Source organism: Cottoperca gobio, chromosome 21 (genome assembly GCF_900634415.1).
Source record: "Cottoperca gobio chromosome 21, fCotGob3.1, whole genome shotgun sequence".
Lineage (NCBI taxonomy): Eukaryota > Metazoa > Chordata > Actinopteri > Perciformes > Bovichtidae > Cottoperca > Cottoperca gobio.
In genome coordinates, this window is record NC_041375.1 from 4,667,098 (window position 1) to 4,694,013 (window position 26,916).

Here is a 26,916-nt window from a genome sequence, read left to right on the forward strand (position 1 = left end):
TAAGTGTAGTAGCAGATGACACAGATGTACTTGTCCTCTTGATGTACCACTGGAACCAGAACATGGCTGATATATACTTCCATTCAGAGGCAAAGCGATCAAAGAATGGTTTGAAGGTGTTGAAAATTCAAGACCTTGTTAACAAAGCTGGCAAAGTAGTTACATCCCATCTCCTGTTCATCCATGCATGGAGTGGTTGCGACACCACCTCTGCAACATATGGGCATGGTAAAACCAGTCTTTTGAAGAAGATAAAACAATCAGAAGAATTGCAGCAGATGTCCTTCTTGATGACCAATCCTGAGGCGACAGTGGAACAGATTGGCAAAGCTGGTATCCAGTTATATGTTATCTTATATGGAGGCAGAGCAGATGATTCTTTGAACAGTCCAAGGTACGCTAAATACATGGAGATGGTGTCGACAAGCAAAACACCAATTGATCCACAGAAGCTTCCACCTACAGAAAGAGCAGCATATTTTCACAGTTTGCAGGTTCATTTGCAAGTCATACTTTGGTTGAAGCTCACAAGCAATGACCTGGATCCGATGCAATGGGGTTGGAAACTTGCTGATACCATACTAACACCAGTCCTGACAGACTTGGATGCAGCACCAGAGAGCTTACTGAAGTTTGTCAGATGTAAATGTAAACTTTCTGCTAGAAATCCATGTGGCAATAACAGTTGATATTGTCGTAAACATGGACTGAAATGTGTAACAGCCTGTGGAGACTGCAGAGGAGAACGTTGTCAAAATGCCGAGGAGGTTACCCTTGACGATGAAGACAACGTTGACACTAATGAAGAAATCGTGTTTCAGTAGTTAATAAAAAGTAAACTCACACCTTTTTTTATTTCAATTTTTCGCCCTTAGCACACTTATACAATTTTGAGGTGACTCTACCATTGCTGTCATTGATTGTGCTTATACCAGAGGTAATATGGTAATTACTATTATAGTTCATAGTAAAGCAACTTAGACTTGCATTTTCTACAATGAAGGTGAATGAACAGTCAAAAGTCGCCATAAAATCCTTACTTTTTTACCTTTTCCATACAAAAACATGCAACAATGTTCAAAATATTCAAACACTCATAAAACATTTTCCCCAAAGGGGATTTTTGCGGATTTTGGATATGTTGTTCTATGGCACATTTGGCTTATGTGGTGTAAAAATCATCTTTATACCATTTTTTTTCCGGGTCAAAATGCCCAAAGACCAGACTAATGGCTACATGTTAAAACTGTATTCACGTTTCAAATAAACTCGACCTCCCCTTTTTCAAACACAGCAATAATGCGCATGCGCCAAGCAGTGACGTGTCGACAAAGTGTCAAACAGGAGGATGTAAAAATGATCGAAAACTCACCAGATACATTTACTAACCTATTTAATAGTCGCCCGCAGCGGCACTCTGGATAATTTAACCACTTTGAATTAGCTGTAGGTATAGCTTTTATAGACTAACCGTTCCTCTTCAGTTGAGCTGGGGAAAATAGGTTTAACTCACTTTTGAACCCGCGACATTGACCGTCGAGCTAACTTAGTTAGCGACAGTTGAGCTAACTACAATCGGTAAAGTATCCAGACTTAAACAGTAGCATGGTGACCAGCTTAGTTAACTGTAACATGTAAGTAATGTAAAGCTGGCAGGGTAAACGTTAGATAGCCACTTAGGTTAGTGTTTTCGTTCGTCTCACTTACTAAGCATTCACCGCGGTAACCAGCCGGGTAGCTGGCAGGCAGCAGGACTGATACCTAAAGGGAGGAGAAGATGTCTCGGAGGCGGCTGGACAGTCGCAGCGGGCTCGCAGCGGGGCTGCTCGGCGAGTGTCAGACCCCAATCAGCACGGAGCCGATGGAAAGTGTATATGAAGTCACCGGAGAGCTTGGAAGGTGAGTCCAACAGATATGACAGTTGTCCCGGGACAATCAGGGTCCCTGATGGGGTTTCAGAGGCTTTCCTCCGGGCTATTCACTATTATACGAGGATTTTATAGGGCTGGGAGATCAATTGTACACTTTGCATTTGCAATGAATCTAGATTGTTAATAAGAAGTCCAATTGGTAGACATAACGTTCACAGGAAAGGTTAGACAGTACTGCATTACAAAATGTACTGTTCCTATAGCTCATAACCACAGTAGGCCTACAGACCACAGTTTACAATAACACGTTAAAGTGTTGCAACTATTGAATGACAATGCTGAGCAAAGCCTTATCAACGCACCAGCAAGGAGAGTCTGAGACTGTCATACATTTCCATTTGTTATCACGTTCAACTCAATGGTACTTTATACTTCTATAAAGTATTACAATTTTGATAATTATGGATTGATACTTGTGCCAAAAACGTATGATACAATGTATTGTTACACAGTTACAAATGACAGTGAGTTTCTGTGTGTTGAGACTAAACCGGGTCCTAAACTAAGTTACATTGTCACTATATGTTAAGACAAGGTTAAACATGAAAGTAAAAACGCAATAACTGCCACCTATCACACATGGACAACAGAAACATTTAACAGAACGTTTTTGGCAAAGACTAATGTGTCCTTTATCTAACCAATTATAATTATATATATATATATATATACTCAATTACACATTGTTTATAATTTCTGTATATGCATGCATGACTAGTACAGATCAAATAATTCAATGCACTAACTTTAACTGCATTTGGACTCTGGACTGTAAGCTATAGCCACTGTAAATACACGAGCCTTGCCGTGCCAGGGGACCTGACTTCATCGTGCTACAGTAGACCTTTGTCATGTGTTTGGCACTGTGTGTTTGGCACTGTGTGTTTGGCACTGTGTGTTTGGCACTGTGTATGAGGTGAACCATGGCAACAGCTGGTGGTTGATGATGATGTCTTAGGATCTCTGAGGTGTGTTTGAAGTAATGTGTCATGCAGCGTTTGCTGTATAATTCTGATTTCAAAACAGGAGGAAGGAAACAAGCTCATGCCACAGGCCACTTCTGTTTACTTATTTGTGTGCAATTTGTCAAAACAGGAAGTTCTGAGGTACAATACTTTTAAGAGCATGATGAGAGTAATTCTACTTCTACTTTTGACCTTTTTAATGAATGTGTAGTTATCACCAGCTGTGGTCCAACGTAGTGTTAACTTAATAAAGAGGGAAGTTTACCAGTGGAAAATATTTCTTCGTCAGGCTGCAACTTTCAGTTGCTTTTCTTGTAATCTGTCAATATCTTTTCATGGAATTGGTTGAACATGCATTCATAAGTATTTACTATATTAACATTGTCTAAAATGACTGTTATGTGAGAAGGGTCAGTTGTAGTGTTAAAAAGACAGTAACAGAAATTAAACCCCACTCTGCGACTTGTTTTAGCACATAGTTTTTGGCACATTTACTTCATCAGAATCAAAATGTTGTTTATTGCCAAGCAGGTTTTCACATACAAGGAGTTTGCTTCATGGGTGAGTCGCAGATACTGTCCTCAACCCTTGTAGGCAGCTGGGGGAAAAAAGCCCTGATAAAACAACTGTCTGCTACCGGCGCAGCATCTAACATCAGTGATAGTCAGCAGCCGACTCGCTGGTTATCGTAGCATCTAGCAAGCTAAAGAGTCAGTAATGTTAAGTGTAGGCCAAACCAGAGCAAAAAAAGATGGTGAACACTGGACATGCATAAGTAGGCCAAAAGCACCACTTAAAGTAAATGTTTGTTAGTTAGTTCAAATGTTAGCCATAACAACTTTGTAAGCCGACAGTACGTGGCGAGGCGTATTATTCAGCCTATAAAAAATAGTTGTCAAGGAGCTTTGCCAAGAGATAATACTCCTGATGACATCTTCAGTGCTTTTAAGACTACAATTATTTTTTTACAGAGAGTATTATAAGTAATTAACAGGAGGCATGACGTTTGAAAGGTGTGGCATTTACTGGTTAGGGAGAGTCTATCGAGAAATGAGCATTATGGGAATAATAGGCAGGTTTGCAGCTTGACTGATTAGGGACTTAAAGTCAGAATAATGAACTTTGTTTTCTTGTCTCTCCCAAGTCCCACAACTTTACTGAAGTGTAATACAACATTTCTGGAATGCTCCTTCAATAACTGTATATCATAACAGTATAATTAAAGTAAAACAAAAATACCAATACCTATCACATGTGTGTCAAAAAATGTAAATAGTATATAATATGTTTTATTGTTTTTCTATTCTATATTTATCTATGCACCAATATACCAAAGCAAATTCCTTGTATGTGAAAACCTATTTGGTAATAAACAAACATTTATTTTTGCTTAGTTTATAAATGGCCAGATATATACTACAGGAAGACATGAATATTAGTATTATTATTATTATTATTTTTTAAGATTATACTTTTGGCTGCTAACAGTAAGGACTCTTCCTTCGTACATGGGTCGCCTGCTCAACCAGGTGAGCTACTAGGGAGTATAATGCTGTGCTACCCACTTTGTTGTGAAAATGTTGTATATCAAATGCAAAGATCTGACTTGTAACAGTTACAGGTGGGGCCACAGGAGTTGGATAGTTCGTTGTTCTATTCTTTAAGAGAAGTCCTTCTGTGTCTGCAACCTTCACAGTCACTGCTCTTGGCTTCTTGTAATGCAGTTATTTTTGGATTTAAATAGTTTTTCTTTTGTTGCAGCCATTCGAGGCCTTGTGGAAAAGTGTTTCCACTAATTGCATAAAATATTATCTGAATGCTAAATGGGTTTTTTTTAGTGAGGGTTGAGAATTAATCATTTTGCCGGTGTTCTCGCTCGGGTGAAGTCTCAAATGAATATTATGTCATGAACACCATATTAGCAATGTATGTTTTTGATTGTGTATTGTTGGATTGTTGCTTTTCATGTTCATCAGCCATGATGAGTTTTGAGTTGATCTTCCCAGCCCTGAGTAACATGAACCCCAATGATCAAGACATGGCAGCGGCATTAACACCAAGCTATTTGTTAGAGAACACACCGAAGTCATCTAATGCCAGTAATAGTAGAGCAGCATTGTCCCAATACTGCAATCGTTTACAAATTGTCATTTTACTCACTGTGGCCTCGCTTTTCACTGCAATATAGAGTTCCTGAAGCTCCCATCGAAGCAGCATAATCACTGCTAGAAGTAAAGAGAAATCCAAAAATGTATTGTGTGCAGTATAACACAGTTATAATGCCATACATCACATACAAGAGAAAGAAATGCAAGTTCAATTTCTTTGTTCACTTATTTTACAAAATTGGGATTAAATGGAGTCTACTGTATGTGCCCACAAATGTAACCAATACTGGGGGGGGAAAGGAGGGTTCAACATGTTATACATATTGAACTATGTACATTTTTACAACCTATCTTGTCCTCTCCTCATGACTGTTGGTCTCAGGCGAGTTATTCGTGACTCCCCAGTTGGTCTGAAGAGCTCAGAATTGAATGTTTTTGACAGGATCTAGTTTACACATTTACTTTTCCAGAGATTTTAAATGAGACCTGTAGAATAAAGAATTCAAATTTAAGCTTAGATTTGGTTACTTTTCCTAATGAAAGGGTTTGTCACACATGATTCATTTATGGCCTTTCGGAAATTTGATGATTCGTAGTATTGTGGATGTTGAAAAATGTTGTGGTCTAAGTTAACAATAACGAACAATACATTAGTTACATTTCCCCAAGGCTGCCTTTTCTCTCCTCATAACAATACACACTGTAATGTGAGGAACATTAAATGTGATACCTATTTATATGGCCCTTCTAAGAGTCCATAGACGTATGACCCAACCGTATGTGTAATACATTCTAAAGCAAAGCCCTGTAACTTTGCTAATTGGAGAATGGTAGATATTTTAATGGAAAGAATGAATTCAATCTGAATCTGATCCTAACATTTTTTTATACTTTGTTAATGATGCTGATCTCTGTCTGACTGACGGGTGCACCTTCATGTCCACTTTCTGCTTCCTAGGGGGAAGTTTGCTGTGGTTAAGCGCTTTGTGGAGAAGGCCACAGGGAAAGTGTTTGCTGCCAAGTTCCTCCGGAAGAGGAGGCGAGGTCGTGACTGCCGGGCAGAAGTCATTCATGAGATGGCCGTCCTGGAGACGGCCCGCAACAACGCCCGAGTGGTCAACCTGCACGCTGCTTACGAGACAGATCACGATATCGTCTTACTGCTGGAATAGTGAGTTCACTACAGAACAGTGGCATATTTAATTTAATATGTGGTACATCATATTTAACACTGTCTAACCGGTCTAACACTGGCTTAACGTTTCTACCACAAACAAGCAAACACATGCACAAACCGCAGTTTGATCCTGTAAATGCCTGTTTAAGGGCAAAGTCCTGTTTGTCCAATCTCAGCTGCACACTCAGAGCACACTCATTCTTTCATAACAGGTTTTATCAGGATTTGTTTCGAGACTAAAAGCCATGTTAGCTCATTTACTGTACAGCCTGAGCTGAATCCAGATCTAGTTCACCTGAATGAACATCTTCTTAGCTGTGACGTCCTTTAAACTTTGATGTGAAATCATGTTTTCAAACAAAATGTCCTTTTAAGGAAGCCCTCAGAGGCAAGTAGAGTTACATTATTTTTTACTTAAGCATCTTTGAGTACCTTTTTAAAGCACTTGATAAATAAAAAGTATTATTATTATTATTAAGAACCGGTAAAACGGGGAGAGTCTTGCCAGGATAGTTTTCCTTTGTGAAAACAGATGAAAAAGTATTTTTCCTGCTAATATTTCAATAATGTTTTGTGAGGATCATTTCTTAGTGTTTGTTGTTGTAATACTCAATTTGGCCAAAAAATACACCAAACTTGTTTTTACGATGAAAACAAAAGTTAAGGAACTTAGAAAGATTATCCTGGCAAAACCTGTATTCCTCCTGTTCTTAAGTCATAAACACAGGGAAAGAAAACTATTTAGATCAGACTGGAAAATGAATCACCAGAATGGTTTTCACTAACTTGCCTCTCAGGGCTTCAGTCCTTCCTTCTGGCATGTCATTTATCTTGTTTCCTTGTACCATGAAAACAGAGACTAGAAGTGAGACCCAGGTTGGAAATAAGAATACACAGGGGTTGTCTTAGAAGTGGATTGCTATGATTTTCTAACCACACCTTTTAATACTTGTTGTTGGAGACACTTTAATCCCTCCCTGAGAGCAACTCAGTTTGTTGATCTGTGACAGCCTGGAAAGCTCAAAAAGGGCCAAGAAAAATACCAAATTAGAAACTTGAATAGCCTGAAATGTAATAAAAATCAGGTGAACTTTGTACTCTGTGCAGCATTTTAGGGCTTACTGTCAACTTTGGCACTCTTACCTACAGTGCTTTACAGTGAGTATGCAGGAAGGAGGCTGCTTTCTTGCTCAATAACACTTTGTCAGGACATGTAGCATCAAAGCTGCGGCCCTCTGGCTGTGGGTTGGCCACTAAAACCACCAGGCCACCATGACTACAGTATACAGTATATTTCTGTGTCTTGTGTTGAAAGTGCATCACATACAAACTGCATTAAATGTCACAATGTCTGGTGTTTTACTGTCCTTGGATATTTTAGTAGATGACGTTTCATGTGTGTACCTGTGTATTTACAGTGCGGCCGGTGGAGAGATATTTGACCACTGTGTGTCTGAGGAGCTGCTGCCAGAGACCCAGATCACTCGTCTGATCAGGCAAACACTGGAGGGAGTCCACCACCTCCACCAGAGGAACCTGGTGCACTTAGACCTGAAGGTCTGCACACACAGTCACACACGCACACAATCCCACACATGAGTGTAGCTGGAGTCGAGGGAATCTATTTTTACACGTTCACTCGCTTCACCACAAACTTCCCCCTTAAGTGCTCGGCTGTGTATTCCCTTTTTTAGAGAAGTTGTGGACTCAAAACCCCAATTTCCTAATTCCAGGACACCGTTAAGCCCAGAAGTGGGATTATAGGTGGTAACAGAAGCCGTCTCCGAGGGCAAAGTGGGAAAGCTCAACAGCACAGTGTATAAGGACTGATTTTACACTGAACCCAGGCTGTGAATGAAGGCTTTGTTACCACGCCACAGTTGCAGGGAATCCCCATTTTCAAAACCTGGGGACAGACAATGATAATAACTTTATTTATTTAACTCCTTTTACAAACATACTTTCTCAGGCAGGCCGAGGGGCCCGTCACCCGTCACCTTCTACGAGAGGAAACTTTACATGAGCAGTTATTTCAACAGGCAGCAGAAGCTGAGTGGCTTTAATGCTGATGTTCTGTCTCTATATTAAACATTGTGAACAGACATTCAGCCGTTCATAGACATTCTCACACAGTTAAAGATTCCAGTGTGTAAAAAAAGTAGATCTAAATCTAAAATTGAGTTAAATAAAAAATTAAAAAGTATCAAAGCATAATAAATCAAAAGCGTCAGTATAACTTAATCGGGCTGCAGAAAGTAATTATGTAAAATATAATGATGCACATTAACTTTAGGTTTTTGTCATAAGGGTTAATGTATCTTTACAAACTGCATTCAAGTAGAAACAATATTTAAAATATAAAAAATACAAGTATAAGATGTGTGATGTAACTCAAAGGTTTATTATTCAATTAGAATTTAGTGATAATGTCTTTAGTCATAATTGTTGTAGAATGTCCCGTCTTGTTTGTGCCGTGACAAACTGATGCAGGACAGTTCCTGGCTCGGCTCCTCTGAAGGTGCGTTTAACATCTGTGTCAATAAGCTCGTACTAGATGTTCTCAACTTCTCTTGTGTAAAATAAGCAGTCATTTAATAATAGTAGTTATATATAGTTCTAATAGTTTACACAGTGTCATGTGTTCAGTATGCTTTCAGCACTTAAACAATCACGTTCCAGAAATGTAAACACCTCTCTGCTGTAAAGGTGCAGGTATGTTATGTAATAAGTTTTGAGCCAAAGTTTAAAGTACTTTAAAGTCTTAATTTTCCAGCATTTCTGCTCTCCACGTGATGTTCACCCCGTGTTTCCACTTTTCCTCAGCCGCAGAATATTCTCCTGACCAGCCTGTCTCCTCCGGGAGACATAAAGATCGTAGACTTTGGCCTGGCACGCAGACTGGGTGCGGTCGGAGAGCTCAGAGAGATTCTTGGCACACCTGAATATGTGGGTAAGGTGATGTTGATAAAACACAAAGTCATCAGACCGGAACAGCCCTCACCAGCATGCCCACATTAAAGTTGGTAACAGAGAAAGAAACTCCTCAAGAGCGAAACCTGTCTTTGAAGGTCTCAGAGAAAAGCTCTCTCAAATGATCAGTGTGTGTTGTTGTTGTTGTTGTTGTTGTTGTTGTTGAGAAACCTTCAGCATGAGACTGTGAGCAGCATGATGTCACTACACATAAGAACAGAGGCAACCCTGCTGTCACACAGTTTTTTTGTCTAGTCTTCCAATGTATATTTTACTCAGCCGGCTCCCCAGTGAGTTTAATTTGGTTGTTTTGTAAAAAGCACAATAAGACCACAGAAATGCAAAACATCAGTAGTAGTGAAATAAAACACCAGGAGGTATGAAATGATACAAGAAACTACAAGAAGACTTTCTTGTCATATTAAATGACCTCTGACTTTTTGTTTCACGTCTTCATTCAGCTCCTGAGATCCTGAATTATGAGCCCATCACAACAGCCACTGACCTGTGGTAAGTACCCTTCATTGTGGTCATAATGAAAGAAGAACATAGAACTATTTTTCTTTCTTTTTCATTGTCTTGTAAATGAAGGTGATCCATTGCAGTGTAAAGCCACAAACCACAAAGCTAATAGCTGTTTACACTTTGGGTCATTATTTTAATGGCCACCTTTGTTCTCACTTTTATGGAAATAGGATTTTTCTATTGAGTAAATCAGCCACCCTGTGTGCGGCTCCTCTACATGCTTTGACTCTTCTTCATGTGTGTGTTGCTCAGGAGTGTGGGTGTTATAACCTACATGCTGGTGACGGGCGAGTCTCCGTTTGTCGGGGACGACAAGCAGGAGACGTATTTAAACGTGTCCCAGGTCAACGTGGACTACAGCAGGGAGGCCTTCTCCAGGGTCTCTGAGCTGGCTGTGGACTTCATCCGCAAGTTGCTGGTCAAAACACCAGAGTGAGTAGAAACTCCCCCTGAATACAAGCACGGTCAAGTGATTTACTTTTTAATATCACCTTATTTCTTTGTCCCAAACTTAAAGCTGCAGTACGCAATAAATAGTTTGCAAAATGTATTATGCTAAAAAGTTACTATGGAATTGTTGCCCTATTATGCCAAAAATAAACTGCCTCCCCCAGCTTTAAGTAAGTTAGCTTCTCCTCACTGTGCTCATTGTGAGCCGCCGTTAAAAAATATGGCACGTGGACATCATCACAGTTAGTGTTTAATGAAGTCGCCGCCTCGACATCATCTCGTCTTGTAAAAAAGGTCGTTGACAAACGACAACAGTTTAGTCATAGTTGTTGTTAACAAAAATGAACAATGGCACACGAGAGCAAATAAAGCACTTCTATTTTCTTTTTGTTCATAAGGACATGTAAATACCACCTCCTCTCTTAATTAAGACTCTTTTTTCATCATCATAATATATTTAAAAAAGATTCTGTCAGTGTTTAACACAATGCTTTGTCCACAGGGACCGGCCCAGTGCTGCGGAGTGTATGAGTCACCCCTGGCTGTGGCAGCTCTGTCTGAGCCCCGAGCCCGCCACCACCCGCACCGTCCGAGAAAGGAGCTGCGGCACCAAGTGGGCGGCGCCGCCCGAGGACCCCGAAGACAAGGAGAACTTCCTGGAGTCGCCCCACTCTTACGCAAAAAAATTCCGCTTTGACGAGGAAAGGCCCGCTGCTGGAGACGGTGACTTTTGAAAAATGAAAACGAAAAAGGGAAGGAATGAAAGTATGTGGCAGGGGTGCCCACTTTCCCTTCTTGTGAGCTTTTTAAATTATTTTAAGCCTCCTGAAAACCAGCTGTCCGTCACCATACAGAAGTACTTAGGTTTTGTTTATATTTCACTAATTTGCAAAATTCCAAGATCGACCACTCAGACCAAAGATAACCAGCTAAATTCTGAGATCTGATCCATCGCTGTTAAAAAGTGTGAAAACTGTACAGAATGTCTCCATTAATGCTGTGTGTCTAACCTAAAGTATTTAATACCTTTCATTGTAATAATCTCTGGTATTTTCAGCCCATTCTGGCTGTCGAGTGTTTAGCTGTTCATGACTGATGAAGGCTCGTGTGGAGTATTTCTATTGAGATCTATGCAACATTTCTCTTGTGCATTTTTAAATCTATTTTCTGCATTAAGACGTTAATAGCGCTTTGCCTTAAAGTCGGATGTTAAGTGTTCTTAGTCACTGCAGCTTCACAAGAAATGTGTGATATCCAGATAAGCATCTGTGCAATGGGGAAGTGTGATAATGTCCTTATTTGCATGTTAAAGAGCATTAGGGACAGCTGGACAGCAGCATTATGGGAAGCCTTTTGACTTTGGGTACATGTCAGTCAAGTTCATAAACATGCTGCTGTCTGTGCCACAGCTCTTTCTCTGACTACCTGCAACACCGCCGTATATAAGCTGCGCTCGGACTTTAAAAACCACCAGCAGAGGGGCTGAATTACACACGTGCCCATCACATTCCTTATCTGTTTGGGTTTACATTTAGCTCAGGGTTTAAGATCAAACTCATTTTTAATAACTCCAATCTTAGCATAGTCCCCTTCCACAGTTATTAAACTGTTTTACTGCTTCAACAAAAAGGCTTAACACGAGCAACACATGATGGTATTCACGGCATTCTTGTGTATCCCGAGATAGAAACTTAAAACTGTACCGGCTGACAGAAGCAGTGACTCATGCAGCCGTTCACATGCCACACCCGCACTTACTCAAATGATTTCCTCAGCCAGCTGTAAAGTTCCTCTTTGTTAGCTGGAACTAGAGAAACACGACTTTAGCACTTACTTCATGAGCACACGTATTGAGCTGATAAGCAGGAAGTTGAGCTGTTTGTGAAAGTCTGCATGTTTGCTTGTCCTTCAGAGGCTCACTGTGTTTCAGCCCCTCACCAAAGCCATTCAGTGTCCTTCATTAAAAGCTTCCATAGTCCTGTCGGGTCACTGTGCCTGAAGTCAAATATATTCCTGTTCCATTCATCTCAGGGCATGCTGCTCTCTCTGCTCACTTTGTTTTCTATTCTTAATGTTATTCTTATAGGTTTATTATTATTATTATTATTATTATTATTATTATTTATGTGCTGGACTTATACGTTATATTTGTATGTAAATAATGTGCTCACGTGTCTTATAAGGAAGAGTTGATTATGGCAGGAGAGGATGATTACGGTGTTATTTAAAACAAGCTGTCGTGGTTCCAGTGTAATGAATAATGAAATGTGACTGCAGTGGTTGGCAAGAAGAAGAAGAAAGCGAGTGATAGTTTTAGGTGGTACCTGGGAAGTAAAGCGAGAGAGGGGTCCGATGGTTTCAGTCAGGAGGGAGGCGATTGAAGACTGGACATGTGGAGTTAGAAACGTGTGTTTACAGGAAGTTTTTTTTGTAATAAAAAAAACTTCCTGTAAATTGTGAGAGTGTAAAGATATGTAGGGATGAGAAAGTGGGAATGGTGATTTCAGTGTAGTTTTAGAACGAGATGGATGATACACAACCACTGTATAATGTGAAATATGAGGTGCTATGGATTCACAGGACTTGTCATCTTTTGCTCACCTCTTCTAAAGTGCAGCGCTGCAACTCAGATTGCTCTTAACCTCCAGTGAAACGTTCCTCCTCTTTATGTCCCGGGGTGCCAAAGCGAATAAGAGCACAGTGTGTTTTTGTTTGTTTGTTGTCACCAGCTGGTACAATGGCCTTTGTGTGGGGAGATGGGCGTCTCCAGCCACGGCCATGCTCTCATCTGTATGCTGTCGTCTTACTAAAAACTGGAACACACCACACTGGAAAAGATTTTCATCTCCAAGAGTAATTTATTCTCACTGGAGGTAGCAGATTCTACTTGAGCTTGTTGTAAAAAATGTTCTCCAGACAGCTGGAAAGGAATCTGTCTGATGGTGTCAGGTGATTATGAGAGGCACGGCGTCTCTTTTGCTACTGTTTAAGGAAATAATCTTGAATCTTACGTCATCTCAAGTATTTTCAGTCGGTCTACTCTGCTTTTATCTAATACCTCAAGTCGGTGTCGGAGTCTTGAAAAAAATAATAATGTGACCTGGTACAGAAAGTTTCTCACGTCGAAATTTCTCAAGCTCAGTTGTACAGAGACAAGAGAAGCTTTTTTTGTTCCTGTTGCATCTGTAAAAACAACATTGTAAGACTTGACGTGTGTGTAATCTAGAGAAGACGGACTTGTTTTGCAGTGATGTCAGGGATCTCACTTTGCAGGATGACGAAATGCTCGCACAAAGTGGCTCGTGTTTGCTGGCTTTGTCAGTCTGCCACTCAAACACGACTTGTGTTGCGTGGTGTTGATTTAGTTATTTTACAGCAGCTATTGTACTGTGCTATCTCCAGCAGCTAGTCACAGGCCTCTGTGTTTGTGTGAGCGGGGAGGTGCTCGGCAGGCAAGTCATCCTCAAGAAGTGGAGCACCCGTAACATCAGGAGACGGTCACCCAACATTCCTGTTTGTTCTGTGACCGCAGCGAGACTGAAGGACACTGGGTTACAGTCAAAACCAGCCACAAGCACAAATACATGTTCAAGAGATGGGTTTATTTTATATTTGTTTTTTATGTATGAGCATTCTGATTGCATCTGAAATTACAAAAACAAAAAAAAAATACATAATCTATTCTGATCAACTGCAGGCTAATATGTAGGTACACAAAGCAAACTGATAAAGCTCATTAAAAGGTTGTAGAAAATATCTGTTGATTATTTGATGTGTTGTCTTGAGTCAATCCTACTTCCACCACACTGCTGCAACAATCTCCTCTATCAAGTAGTGACAAACTCATTTATCACCGACCAACAGTAAACAGGACAAACCAGCGTGGTGACGATGTATACATTATCTTTTTAAACAGCATAGCATACAAGTAGTAAACATAATGGAATGATCTGAAGTTACATTCAGCTAAATGAGTGCAAAGATGCTATGCAAGTTTACATAGAGATCATACAGACTGGAATACTTCATACACAGATTAATACACATGCAGACTCCAGATGTGTATTTTCACATTGAAAGACAAGGTTCTGTATATATTACGCACTTTTGCCAGCATGAGAAACAAACTGACGGGTAAATTAAAATGTACCTTCTAATTTAATACATCTTCCCAACTTATTTCATTCTAACACAAAACTTTTTGTTTTAATTAGTTTGTCTAGCCATAACAATTGTTTATTTCTAAAGATAATTAGGTATTTTGCGAGGAAAAGATCCAATCAAAGAGACAGCAAGTTAACCTGCTCAGGTGAAGTGACGTGTCGGTCATGAAATGAGCCTGTATTTCATTGCAACATACAAAACAATGTCAAAGGAAATTGTTATATTGAGTTCATTGTTAAACTTGAAAATGGACCTGCAGGTGAGAATCAACTGCTCTGCGTGCAGCTATGTGACATTTAAATAGAAAAGGTTGGCGAAGTTATTGATGGACAATCTACTGTTGGGGTCAAACTGAAGGAATGACAACTGAATATTTATTTATTTATACTTTTTGACCAAGTATTGGCCCAAAACATTTGAATACATTCAAGAATCACAACTAAGAGACCGACTGAAGTCTGAACCTGAACCTGACATTCACATGTCTAAAAGTAGCTCAACACAAGTGCAGGTATAAACACACGCTGTTCTGCTTCTGCCAAACATACATTTAATGGATAGTTTGGATGTTTTGAAGGTTGTATGAGGTGTAGAGAAGCAGAGTAATGTACTGCTGTGGACGAGGGCAGCAGAGCGCAATCTACTGTAGCTAATACATAAAACATCTGAACTATCCCTTTAAATTTCCCAGCAAAATCCAACTGACAACACGAATCATTCATGTTCGAACTGAACTGAATCAAATGTAAAAAGCTACCAGCCTGAAGAATAAAGAAGGAAGCTGCATATTCCCACTCAGGGAGGGGCTCCTGGATCATTCAAACTCACGACAAGTGCATTTAGCAGTAGAACGTACAACACACCAGCATCTGCACATGCTCTAAAGTCTCAGCTCGTAAATCCCAGGAGGATGAGGTAAGACCAGTGAATAAGAATATGTAAGTGCTCACAAGCAACCAATCTAAAGCCAACTCAAAACTCCTGGATGACCCTGAAGTGGCTCTCGATGGAGGGGGGCTCGTCCTCAAAGTGCAGCTTCTTGCTTGGACAGGCGCCAAACTCTTCCAGGGTCTTAATGAAGAGCGCATGCTCGCGGCCCACCCAGGCCCGCATTGGATCACACACCTCGTACGGGGTCACGTGGGCATGGATCGACACTCCACTGGAAGCAAGCTCCTTCAACACCCGCTTGTTGGTCACCCAGGTCTCACTGCCTCCCGGGTGCCCGCCGTCCAGCCAGTACATGTCTGAGACGCTCATTACAAAGTGCGACATGTGTGGGTCTGCGCGGGCCCCGGCCAGCTCGTACACCATCTGGTTCAGCACCACGCAGCCTTTGCTGAAGCCCACCAGTGTCAGAGAAAACCCTGAAGGGATGCTGTCAGCGCCTCCTTGTGGCTGAACGGGGTCTGGTAGGTTGGCTCGCTCCATGCCGTGGCTCAGCAGGGCCCTGCGATCATCAAAAATACTCTTCAGACAGTACAACACAATCACCCTGCAGTAAATATGTTGTGAGGAGGTGATGATTCTACTCAGTGTTGGCTAAACTGATCAAAAAACTAAAACAAACCTGAGGTGGTGAAACGCTCCAAAGTCAGACGAGTACGGCGAGTGCTCTGGTGCCCCGAACATGTTGCTGTCCACAAAGTTGTGGTAGCAGCTGAACTTGTGGAGATACATGCGGGAGGCTCGGACCACCCAAACATGTCGGTCAGGGAAACGTCGGCCCAGGCTGAGGGCCACCTGCTCCAGACTCCAGCTGAGCCACTGAGCTCCTTCAGGCTGCAGAGACATCTCCTCCTGGAAGTTCTGCAGACACAACACACAGAAAGAGGCCGTTTAAAGCTGCACCATACAACTTTTACACACTGGAACAAAATTAAATATAAGATCCCATCATCGCAAGATGTTTAGAGTACGCAGCTCTGGAAAATGTATTTCAGAGAAAAATGCAATTTCCATTGGCGGGTCCGGCCGTGTAAACACCAATAAACCAATAAACACTGAACATTTAGAGAGATGGCAGAATTTAAAAAAACATAAACTCCCAAAAAAGACTCAGAAGTCAAAGATGTTTCTTATTATTCGTGTGTTTTACTGACACATGTTGGCTTTGCTCTGTTCCCGACCTCCTCCAGCCGTGGAGACAGTCACACACGTCAGTCTCTTTGACACACTGAATGGTTCCATCAGCAGCATCTCCTCAGTGTGCTGTCACACTGCGGCTGTGTGGTCCTCAACACAATGAACTCATTCATTTTATTTACTTGGAAACCTCACGGTGACAGCATCCTGCGCATACGAACGTCTCCTGGCAAACACCAGCACACTGTGGGAATATTAACACTTGCCTGGAAAGTTGTGTAATGAATTGGCAAATGAGGACGATGAAAGGACGGATTGGGCTCTAGCAGAGCTTTAGTAAATGAGGGCAGTTCTTAAAAGGAACACAAATGGGTGATGTTTAATCTTCTTTTACTCTTCTGGATTTTTTTCTACGCTTGATTAGTAAGTGTCCCTTCCACTTCCAAACAAAAGGCCTCTGAAGAGACAGTTTTGCATAATCTGGAAGCTGAAGCAATTACACGTTTGGCACCGGCTGGAGAGACACGGCCATGTCCTACCTATTCCTCACAGCAGTTTACTCTCACGCATGCACACACACACACACACACACACGAGAGGCTTAAAGTGTTACAGTCACAGAGATGGGTAGTGGCTCCAGTCTTTAAGGCCTGCTATAAGTTTTACAAACCACCAGATGCCACTGCACTTGCTTTGTTTAAAGTCTAACATTGTTTTTCAGCACAAACAGAAGCTGCTTGGCGCTGGAAATTGCTTCTTTCAAATAAATTGTGAGACTTATTTATAAGCCATAGAGCGTCTCCCATACAGAATAAATAAACATAACGTGATATCAATGCAGCTAAGAGCAGCAGCGTGTGACAAGGTCAAACATCTGCCCTCATCTGTTGAAAACCTCTCAAGACTTACTCATTTCAATCTCCTGTGTGATTTCTGAGTTGCAGTGGCAGTATACTGTGGCAGTGAACAATCATGTGTGCAGAATTAACTACATGCTCTGCTACTAAAGTGGGAAACAATTCTAATGCAAGAGAGCCTAAATGTGCTTCCCCATGTATACCTTCACGAGCAGGCGATTCCTTTGGTTTAGGGACTTGTTTGTTGTGTAGCAGTAAAACAAAGAAGGACTCAATTTGCTGATAACCTTTCATGACACCCATACGGTGTCACATGCTGTGTACAAGACTCTTTGCATCTGACTTGCACATGACCAGAGAAATCACAGCGTTCAGATAGTGAGCCATGTGGCAGCACATGACAGAAAGGCAGAGATACAAATTGTATAAATTACTTTAAATCGAACAAAGAAAAGAGGCCAATTCTATATCATAATAATAAAAGAATCCATAATTGTTTACACATTTCTTAGTAAGTCAGTCTGCATTGTTATAGTGCGTGTCTGTGTAAAGCTTTGTCAAGGATTAAAAGGTTTAGTGGTGGAATGTAGCCAAATATATTTACTTAATACTGTACTTGAGTACATATGAGTTACTTTTACTTTACTTGAGTATCTTCATTTTGTGTAACTTTATACTTTTGCTCCACTACATTCATGACAGTTGCATGTCATTTTACAAATTACAAATGTCCATACCCTTCCTGTCCAGTGACATGCATCTCCAACTTTGATGATTTTGAAAGTTTGACAAACTGAAGTATGAAGAGTTCCTTTATGTGTTGAAAAAAATGCTCCTACTGTATAAAAAGCCTCTTGGATCATCGTCACAAATCTAAAAACAATGCTCTTTTTAGAGATACGCGTGACACGTGCGATGATCAAGACCTTCCACAACACCTTTAATGGTTTGATGGTGCACAGGGATGAAGCGACCCCAACATAAGTCTACATTCAATAGCCTCCATCACACTCACCTGAATATCCCCGTGGAAAAACACCACATGCCTGTTGTTGCTCTTCTCCTTCGGTTCTTGTGTCGCAGTCTGGGCGTCTGTATCAGGCCGGAGGAGCAGCAGGTCGTTGACTCGGCTCGACTCGGCTCCCGGTACCGCGAGCTGCTTCTGGAGCCTCTGCCGCGGGCTCCCAGAGCGTGCATCCCGGAGCCCCGCAGGGTCAGACGATGTCGTCGCAGCCACAGAGGTCATCGTTTTGCTCACAGCTATTAGAGTGAAGCCAACTGTTCGAGCTAGCTAGCATGGACTCTAAAATAAGAATATTATTTGGCGTTTCTCACTGCAGTCAATCCATGCTGCTGTTATCAGCTAGCTAACAGTTAGCTGTCTCTGCTAGCAACACAGCATCTCATTATCTGCAGCTAACCTCAAAACAAGGAGCCTGTAAGTGGCTATAGTCGAAATACTTATCATGTACACTGTGCTATATCCATCGCCTGTCTCTCTTTGTAGCAGTTTCAGAATAAACTCATACCATTTGTTTAATTCTGACAGTTATGGGTACTTTCATCCACGAAGAGGCGCTATTTATCAAATAGCAAGCTACCTGCCAGCAGACCACTAGCACTTCTGCGCATGTCCCTTTTTCTGATTTCAAAGATACTTTAGTGTGGCGAGATGGTGCACTCCTATCGACTTCCGGTTTTGACTAATCATTCAGTACACAACACCGTTAGTCAAGGGCTGAGGATAAAGGAATATGGATAAAATAAAAATAGAGAAATAATGTCAGAAAGGTTTACATTCTTGAATAAATATGAGAAAAAAATAAACAAAATGTTGCAGACATTAAGATCAAACAAAAGCAGGAAATAATAACACAAATTATATAAATTCTTGATTTAACAAACAGATAATCTAATATAATTGCCTTTTTATTTTTTATTTATTTAAAAACAATAAGATGTTTAAATAACATTCTTGTAAGAATTTGCATAACTCCAAAAAGGCATCCATTAAACACAGTATCCCTAAAGGTCTCCATACAGACATAGTACAGAGATACAAAGGAATAAATACGTTTTAAAATCAAAACAAGGTCAAAATAAATAAATAAACACGCACAAGAAGGAGACGTTAGATACTTGCTCAAAATACGTTACAGGCTACAATAAATGTATTTATGTCCTTCAGAAAAAAACAACGATTTCCAGTAGGTTGGATAGAGGAGTGAACCATCTTGCACTAAACTCTCTCATCTTTAGCTAACATGCTAAAGTCTGCTTGTGTACATTTTGGTGCATGGATTGGCAGCAGCTGCACTAAAGTTAGTGCTCTGTTGGTGTTTACGTACAGAATCAGATAATTGCGCATTTTCCCCGTGGCACAACACCAGAGAAAGCACTACACATGTCAATGCTGAAAGACCATTCAATGTAACGCAAGTATCACATACTTACTGGTACTTTTTTTTGGGTACAATTACATATTTTTGACCTTACTCCAGCGTGGACTTTGCATCATGCTCTGTAATCTATAGGCTACAGACTGTCAGCACTGATATGGAGAAACACTGCTCGGTTTATTCATTCCCATATGCTGCACGGGAGGACTTTATAAGCTATTGAACAGTCACATTATCTAATTGTCAGATTCAGACTAGACTTGAATCAAGACTAAGGCTCCTTTAATCAAGGTAATCTAGACTCTAAATATATTCACAGATTGTACTCTTATATTACCTTTGGTTATTTCCTGGAGCTGCTCTTGCCATCGTGGTAAACTGCAGAATTTGGCCACAATTTCAATGTTTGTTATTGTTGTTGTTGTTGTCTATTGTTACATGATTGCTACCAAAAGCTACTGATACCAGAGCAAGTAATGCTGTAGAAGCAAAGCCTCATTTTAAAAGTGACATACTTTAACATCCGTTGTTGTGCATTTAAGAATGTATTATCTTTACTTTTATTTCTGTCCAGATACATTTGGGTGTGAGTGGAATATTGTATTGCACATTGTGGTTCATCTTTAGCCTGATCAGTGAACTTCATATCTCAATCCTGCACCTTCAGCAGCAGCTGCAGCAGAAAGATGGCTCCATGTTCCTTGGGGAGGAGACTGGTGGCTTGTCTTCTCAACGTTTCAGAGGCTCGCAGGAAAGACCTGGTGGAGACTGTGGCCAAGGCAGCATTATACAACACTGAAGGCAAGTGTGATTTTATGTTTTATCATGCCTTGATTAAAGGTATAATATGTAACTTTTTCTGAAAAATAATAAAAATATCTAAACATGTCTAGACCTATGTTATATGTTATATATTATATATGTTGAGTTGTGTACTTACATTATCCCAAATGTTTCCAACCATATTTAACCCAGAGAAATCTGTAATTGTATTTGGTCTCCAGGTGACGTGTCCCCTTTGCGTCAGGGTTATTCATAAATTGACCTTTTATCTAGTTTTCAGCCACATTGATACGAGACAGTTTTAGATCTTGGTCTTTTTTAAATATACATTTTAACCATACATTTACCACTGATTTAAACACTCCCTTATAACATGAAACTGCTTTATTCAGTGCTTTTACGGGTTTTAAGAATGTTTTGGAGAGGAGGAGACCTCTGAGGATAATTTGGCTCCTGGGAAATATCCCTCCTGAACGTCTGTATCTCAAGTTCTTAAAGTAAAAAGCTGATCAAACATATTTGGCAACTCAACTCGCAGCCCCTCCTGGACGTGTGTTTCAGAAAAACACTGATTTAACAGTTTTAATCACAGAGTCCGTTTGTTTTGGAGAGGAGGAGACCTCTGTAGAAAACTGACTTGAGGGATAATTAGTACCACAATAGTTATTTGTTCACATCTGTCTTGCTGAGAAATAATTTATTCTCAAGCTACGTTACAATCCAAAGTAGAGGCTGAAAGCAACGATGAGGCAGCTGTGACCACTGCCTCAGTTTGGAGGCTATTTCTTATCACTACTATTCTTCATTCTCACGTCATTTAAATGTTCTGACCCACACAACCGCAACACTGTATTTGTTTATAGCAACACAGCCTCCATAGCACTGAGCCTTACCAAAACATCATTTTAACTTGGGACATTCTTATACAATTATACATCAGGTGAAAGACGAGAGGGGACCGCGGTGCTGAACATCTTTAATGACCAAGACTACAACCGTTCTGTCATCACCATTGTGGCCAGTATCGACTCTATCAGTAAGTGTTCAATGCTGTGTTCAGTACCTTCAACTTGTGGTAGACAATATCATGGTTTTATCCCACTACTCCTGAGGGAAGAACACACACAGCTACTTGCTGTAGAAGTACTTCTACAGCTGGGATCCTGCTCTCCAATCCTTTAACAAGCTTTGTCAGGGATTAAAACACAAAACATTCAGGATGAACTTTTTCTTTGGCAAAGATCAGTCAAAAGATGATCTCATTGAATGCTTATTCCTAACACGACCTTCTGACAATGCAGCCAAAGCTGTCAAGGTTTACAGTTGTTGGTCCTTCACTCACTCCTGAAGACAAATTCATTTAACCAAATATTTTATTCTTTATCAAATTGAATTCAGTCTTCTTCAGACTTGGATCAGTGTTTCTGCTGAAGGACACACACAACTCTACATTAGATGAAAGTTTAATTTGCTCCCCATCACCTCAGGACTTTTGCTTCCACAGTATGTTGATGTCATGTTTTGTTGTACTCCAGGAGAGGCGGTTCTGTCTGCATGCGAGGAGGCCTGTGGGCTGATCGACATGCGTGCTCACGCGGGGGTCCACCCGTGTATGGGTGCCGTCGACCTCATACCCATCTACCCCCTGGGGGAGGAGGTGGGAGTGGAGGACTGTGCTAAAGAGGCTCGGGGTGAGATGGCCTTATGTCTTTGTGTATGTGTGTGAGTGCACTTGGATATGTGTCCCTGTCGGTTGAGTTGATCCTATATTGTATCTGTTCATTAGCTTTCAGGGCACGGTTAGTACTTGTGTCTCTTGTATTCTACTAATGACAGAGGTGAGCATGTTCTGACTCAAACAGACTAAATATCCAAGAGCAGACGGATGTTAACGGTTGGAGCAGAGAAGACATTAGCAGTAAAGCTGTCAAGTGGTAGTAAATGTACCGTGTAGGTTTCAGTTTGTCTATGAATAAGTACTGCAGCTCTTCAAGACCAAAGTAAAGTTCCTATTACTTCCCAACTGCTGGCATGTTCAGAATTGTCATGGGATGCAAGCTGCTCTGTTAATATAATGCAAAGCATTTCCTGTCCCATGTGCGTTGGCATGTGACTGAAATAGGACCATAACACTTTAGATGTGCGTTCAGAAAAACAAACTGTTTATTTCTTGAATTAAAGCAATCAATTATTTGACTCAAATGTAGCTTGATCATGTCATGGGCTACAGAAGATTGCAGATTCACATAGACACTACAGCTAAATATCACGGTAACAATTTGCCCACAATTTAGCACATTAACCAACATGGTCCAGACATATACTCGACTTTAATCAAGTCTTGTTTAGCTATTGTTTAGTATGATACCACAGTAATTTAAAAAGTATCTGCCTTTACTGTAATGTGTGTGTGTGTGTGTGTGTGTGTGTGTGTGTGTGTGTGTGTGTATTAGCTGATGATGTGACATCTTCCTGTGCTGTTAATTACTTTCAGGGTTTACCAGCTGACAGAGCAGCCATGTGTCTTGTGATAATAAGCAGTAACCCAGCATGTGTCCCTGCGTGCCTGACGTGTGCTCTCTGTATGCTAATCTGTGTGGAGTGATCGCAGAATAATAATTGGCAAACTCACGCACTGTATTTATGCAAGCGCGTAATGAGCGATCCATGTGTCCATGTATTTCCCTCTGTCTGGATTACACCCCTCAGGTGTGTTTTGTCTGTCACGCTCTCATTGCTCTCGTGTTTCTGAAATTGTTCGCATGTGATGACGTGCGCTCCTCCTGCTGGTTAACTAACATGTCTGTGTTGTTGCCTGGGCTTAGCTGTGGCTCAGGGACTCACAGAGAGGGTCCAGGGCACCAGTGCTTTTCTGTTTGGCTGGGCAGACTCCCCCCTTCAGCGGGGGCTGGCACAGAGGAGGAAGGAGATGGGCTGGTTCAAGAAGACTGCAGACATGCAGACAATCAGGCCCGACATGGGGCCGCAGCCACACAAACAATTTGGTCTCACAGGTGAGTCAGAGCTGGCAAAAAGTGTAAGCTAAACTTGATACATGCTTCTGTAGCCTGCAAGGAAGGCAAGAATGTCTCTTTGCAAGGATAATACAATGTAGTGGACTTTGTTACAGAGCGACCACAGAGAAGGGTCTCGCTGCAGAGCTCCAGGCTCAGGCCCACCTCCTCATGGTAACCTCTCAGGTCCCGAGCTGAGAGAGAACAAGGACTTCTGTAATTGCGTACGCCAGCAGCTGGTCATCAGGATACAATAGCATGTGTTCATTAGTTTGAATAAACCACACAACCTTCACCAATAACCCCAAGGCAAACAACACAACCTAAATATTTAGAGATAACTGTAACTTCGCAAATATCTTTTTTACTGTTGTTGTTTTTGTGCTAACGTGAGCATTAGTTTGCTAATGACATTAGCATAGCTAGCTATTGTTAGCTAAGGTTAACACACTCATAAGGCTAGTACAAGTTATGTGTTGCTTAACATGGTTTAACTTTCTAAGTTACAGTTATATCAAAATATTTAGGTAGTATTTTTTACCTTTGTGTTATTGGTGGAGGTGGCACAATGTATTAAATATACGCTGAGTAGGCTTTATTATTAACAATAAGCGCAATAAAAAAAATACACTGTGCAATATAATACAGTGGCATGTAAATGTTATTTATTGATAATAAACACACGGGATCTTTCCACCATGGGTCCTGCTGATGGAGGTGGGCCTGAGCCTCGACCTCTGCAACCACAGACCAGGCTCCTCTTCTTTGACCAAAGCCAAATCTAAAGTGAAACAATATTAAAGTGCTGCTCCTTTCAATGATAGGTTGCTGCTGAAAATGTTATTGGTCGCTCTGATCATTCCTCCTGTCAATACTGACGTGAAGCTACAGTTCTCATTCTGGGAAAAAGTGTATTCCAGAAGTGTCCCCCACATGCAGTAGAGATGACAGTATGTCAACAGAACAAGCCTATCTGCTGTTAACTCTTTATCATACAGTAAACATTCCCACAGATTTACAGGAAACGTATTCATATAGTTTAGTGTAAACGTATTGACTTATTATGCAAACAAGTTATTAACTAATGATGCTAACCGGTTATTTAAACTGTAAATCTAACGGTCAAGTAAATCAGCAATAAAATGAAATAAGACAAACTTCTCGCAGTGCAGAACTATGGCGGCCATGTCTGGTAAAAAAATACATTCTAAAGTTCAGCTGAAGCTAATCTGAGGCTTCAGAAGTCGGAGTTCCCAAATCAAAAGGGAATTCTTCAAAGTTCCAAACTCTTTCTCTCTGCAGACTGTTGGCTTGCTGAGCTGTGGTTGAGGGTTATGTCTTGATCCACATTAGCTTCGGCTGAACTTCAGGATGTATTCTTGCACAGAGCAGGGACTGCATATTTTGTCCTTCAATTTCCTACTGCGTAGTCACACTAGCACCCTAGGGAGGGGTCGCTTCACGGCCATTATGGACATGAAGAAAGAGCCAACACTGTTTCAACATACAATTTGGCATGTGAGTGTTGTACGACAGACGTATCCGTTAGAAACAGCTGCTGGTGTGACCTGCCTTTTGTTATCTCTGTCCATTCTGTTATTCAGTGCTGTACATTTCTTACTCATACAAACAAAACATGGCAATCCTTACCAATGTGTGTCATTATACCATATTTCAACTTTAACTTCAAAGGTTTTTATCGACAGTTTTTATTATCTTTAACTGTCAATCCATCAGAGCAAAACTGAGTTGATGGGGTTTCTTTTAACGATTTACAGGGAGAAATCTATTATATGAGAGGCATAAATCCTAATGTCTCTACCAACTGCAGCCTCAGTACACTATAATGCAATAGAGCAACAACACGATGTATTTTGAGGCAAGGTTTAAACTTTTTCTTCTCTAAAGAAGGTCTTCATCCCTTCCTTTTACAATTTCTAATTCCTACGCTACAATAGCACAAACTGAACTCTAATTTCATGGAGTTATTGAAAGTAATTCTGTGTCACCCGACCCGTTATGAAAGCCAATCCGCACCGCCCTACTTTTGCACAAATATGCGTTATTCAACCACCCGAACCCGACCCTTAAACCGCCAACTTTATGCTTCATATTAGCACAATTTAAGGACTTAGGTCTGAGACAAGCGGAGCCGACCCCAGTGGCTTGGTGTGTGTGTGTGTGTGTGTGTGTGTGTGTGTGAGTGTGTGTGTGTGTGTGTGTGTGTGTGTTTGAGAGAGAGACAGACAGAGAGAGTGGAAAGAAGGGAGGTGGATTATTGCACCCAATGTCTCTATAAATTATAAATAACTTCCTTGAAACGCCGCTCTAACTGCTGAAGCAGCTTTTTTGGTATCACCTCTGTCGAGCTACCAAGTGAGCTGAGCCGATACTATAAGGTGGAGTAAAAACACTGCAGACCACTGATTGGTCAGAGAGAATTGTCACAAGCGCGACGCGGGACGTCCTGCACCGACCCGCCGTTTTTAAACAGCCAAGCTACCGTCAATAGCGGCCACAATTTATTTTATTCACTCGAGCCAGATTTTTTTAAGTGGCAGCCTGCAAAACTACGGTGTACAATTAATGAAGTGCAGACGTTGAAGATGATGTCACAGCAGTTTCACGGGCGATCAGGTGAGAATCTAGCCTAAACTGAGGGGGTACTATCCGCAGTGGAAAAGGAAATAGAGAGAAGCACTTTGTACCAGATGTGAGTAGAGTAGAGCCAAACAATTTAGTGCACATGAGGCAAAAGGTGTACTGGGTCTCACAAAGAAGATAAAAGACAAATGACAGTCTGAACGTATACACTTATTTTGGCTGTTGTCCTGCAGGTGTTGGAGCCAGTCCATATGTCATGAACTGCAACGTCACTATTGACACCCAGGACATGGCCTTGGGACGCAGCATCGCCAAGGCCATCAGGGAGTCGACCCCGGAGGGCCTGCCTGGGGTGCAAGTGCTGGCCTTGCCACATGATGGCGCTGTGGAAATTGCCTGTAATGTGGAAAGCGTGAAGGGACGCTCACCTAGTCACATGACTGCAGGTGAACCATGGCCATGTTTCAGCATTGACGGCCAGCCGTACTGTCATGCTCCAGCTTCTCTTATCACAGCGAGGGTCGCAGAGCTGGCAGGCAGGCAGGGGATTGGTGCAAAGGGCACTGCGCTGGTGGGGTTCACCCCCCGAGAATGCAGGGGCCTGGCAGAGTTAGCACTGTCTCAAGGGATTGCTGAGTTCTGGAAAGAGCAGCACAGGATCCGTATGTAAAAATAAATAACAGTGAAACCTTGTGTGATGTCACTTTAATTACCATGAGAATTGACTGTTTGTTAAGCCCCGCCCCCCTCTGTTACGATTGTCAAGCTTTCCATTACTGCAAGTCTGCACTTATATAACAGTGGCAGATTTACCACTCAACATCCAGAGTTATTTTTTAATCAATAGGTCTTCAACGTCACACAGAAGAAAGCAAAAGTGAGTT

The 26,916-nt window shown here is 41.2% G+C and overlaps 3 protein-coding genes across 8 annotated transcripts; 2 read left to right on the plus strand and 1 right to left on the minus strand.

Annotated features, from left to right (window-relative positions):
• Window positions 1-1,313: 1,313 nt before the first annotated feature.
• Window positions 1,314-13,880, plus strand: stk17b (serine/threonine kinase 17b (apoptosis-inducing)). Its single transcript, XM_029458443.1, has 7 exons — window positions 1,314-1,899; window positions 5,963-6,175; window positions 7,600-7,738; window positions 9,005-9,131; window positions 9,613-9,661; window positions 9,929-10,108; window positions 10,629-13,880. Exons 1-7 carry the CDS (start codon window positions 1,778-1,780, stop codon window positions 10,858-10,860), a joined length of 1,062 nt encoding a protein of 353 aa, XP_029314303.1. The 5' UTR covers window positions 1,314-1,777; the 3' UTR covers window positions 10,861-13,880.
• c21h2orf69 (chromosome 21 C2orf69 homolog) lies at window positions 13,714-18,865 on the minus strand. Its single transcript, XM_029458452.1, has 3 exons — window positions 18,248-18,865; window positions 15,861-16,099; window positions 13,714-15,740 (listed from the first exon to the last, which is right to left on the minus strand). The coding sequence occupies exons 1-3, from the start codon at window positions 18,476-18,478 to the stop codon at window positions 15,263-15,265; spliced, it is 948 nt and encodes a 315-aa protein (XP_029314312.1). The 5' UTR covers window positions 18,479-18,865; the 3' UTR covers window positions 13,714-15,262.
• On the plus strand, window positions 16,682-26,916 carry ftcdnl1 (formiminotransferase cyclodeaminase N-terminal like 1). 6 transcript variants are annotated; one of them, XM_029458450.1, is made up of 6 exons: window positions 16,682-16,798; window positions 20,299-20,432; window positions 21,355-21,450; window positions 21,950-22,105; window positions 23,240-23,428; window positions 26,266-26,916. In XM_029458450.1, the coding sequence occupies exons 2-6, from the start codon at window positions 20,318-20,320 to the stop codon at window positions 26,700-26,702; spliced, it is 993 nt and encodes a 330-aa protein (XP_029314310.1). In that variant the 5' UTR covers window positions 16,682-16,798; window positions 20,299-20,317; the 3' UTR covers window positions 26,703-26,916. The 6 variants fall into 6 exon arrangements, with proteins under 6 accessions (XP_029314310.1, XP_029314306.1, XP_029314311.1 ...); XM_029458446.1 differs by having other exon boundaries at window positions 16,758-16,798; window positions 20,302-20,432; XM_029458451.1 differs by lacking the exon at window positions 16,682-16,798 and adding an exon at window positions 19,537-19,553.

Bases quoted from the DNA above. Each gene is read 5' to 3' on its own strand.
- stk17b (XM_029458443.1), top strand. From the start codon at position 1,778: ATGTCTCGGAGGCGGCTGGACAGTCGCAGCGGGCTCGCAGCGGGGCTG. The intron at 7,739-9,004 runs GTCTGCACACAC...ACTTTTCCTCAG, and splicing joins TGGTGCACTTAGACCTGAAG to CCGCAGAATATTCTCCTGAC. The intron at 9,132-9,612 runs GTAAGGTGATGT...GTCTTCATTCAG, and splicing joins TGGCACACCTGAATATGTGG to CTCCTGAGATCCTGAATTAT.
- c21h2orf69 (XM_029458452.1), bottom strand. From the start codon at position 18,478: ATGACCTCTGTGGCTGCGACGACATCGTCTGACCCTGCGGGGCTCCGG. The intron at 16,100-18,247 runs GTGAGTGTGATG...TTGTGTCTGCAG, and splicing joins TTTTCCACGGGGATATTCAG to AACTTCCAGGAGGAGATGTC. The intron at 15,741-15,860 runs GTTTGTTTTAGT...TGATGATCGCAG, and splicing joins GGAGCGTTTCACCACCTCAG to GGCCCTGCTGAGCCACGGCA.
- ftcdnl1 (XM_029458450.1), top strand. From the start codon at position 20,318: ATGGCTCCATGTTCCTTGGGGAGGAGACTGGTGGCTTGTCTTCTCAAC. The intron at 20,433-21,354 runs GCAAGTGTGATT...ATTATACATCAG, and splicing joins AGCATTATACAACACTGAAG to GTGAAAGACGAGAGGGGACC. The intron at 22,106-23,239 runs GTGAGATGGCCT...GCCTGGGCTTAG, and splicing joins CTGTGCTAAAGAGGCTCGGG to CTGTGGCTCAGGGACTCACA.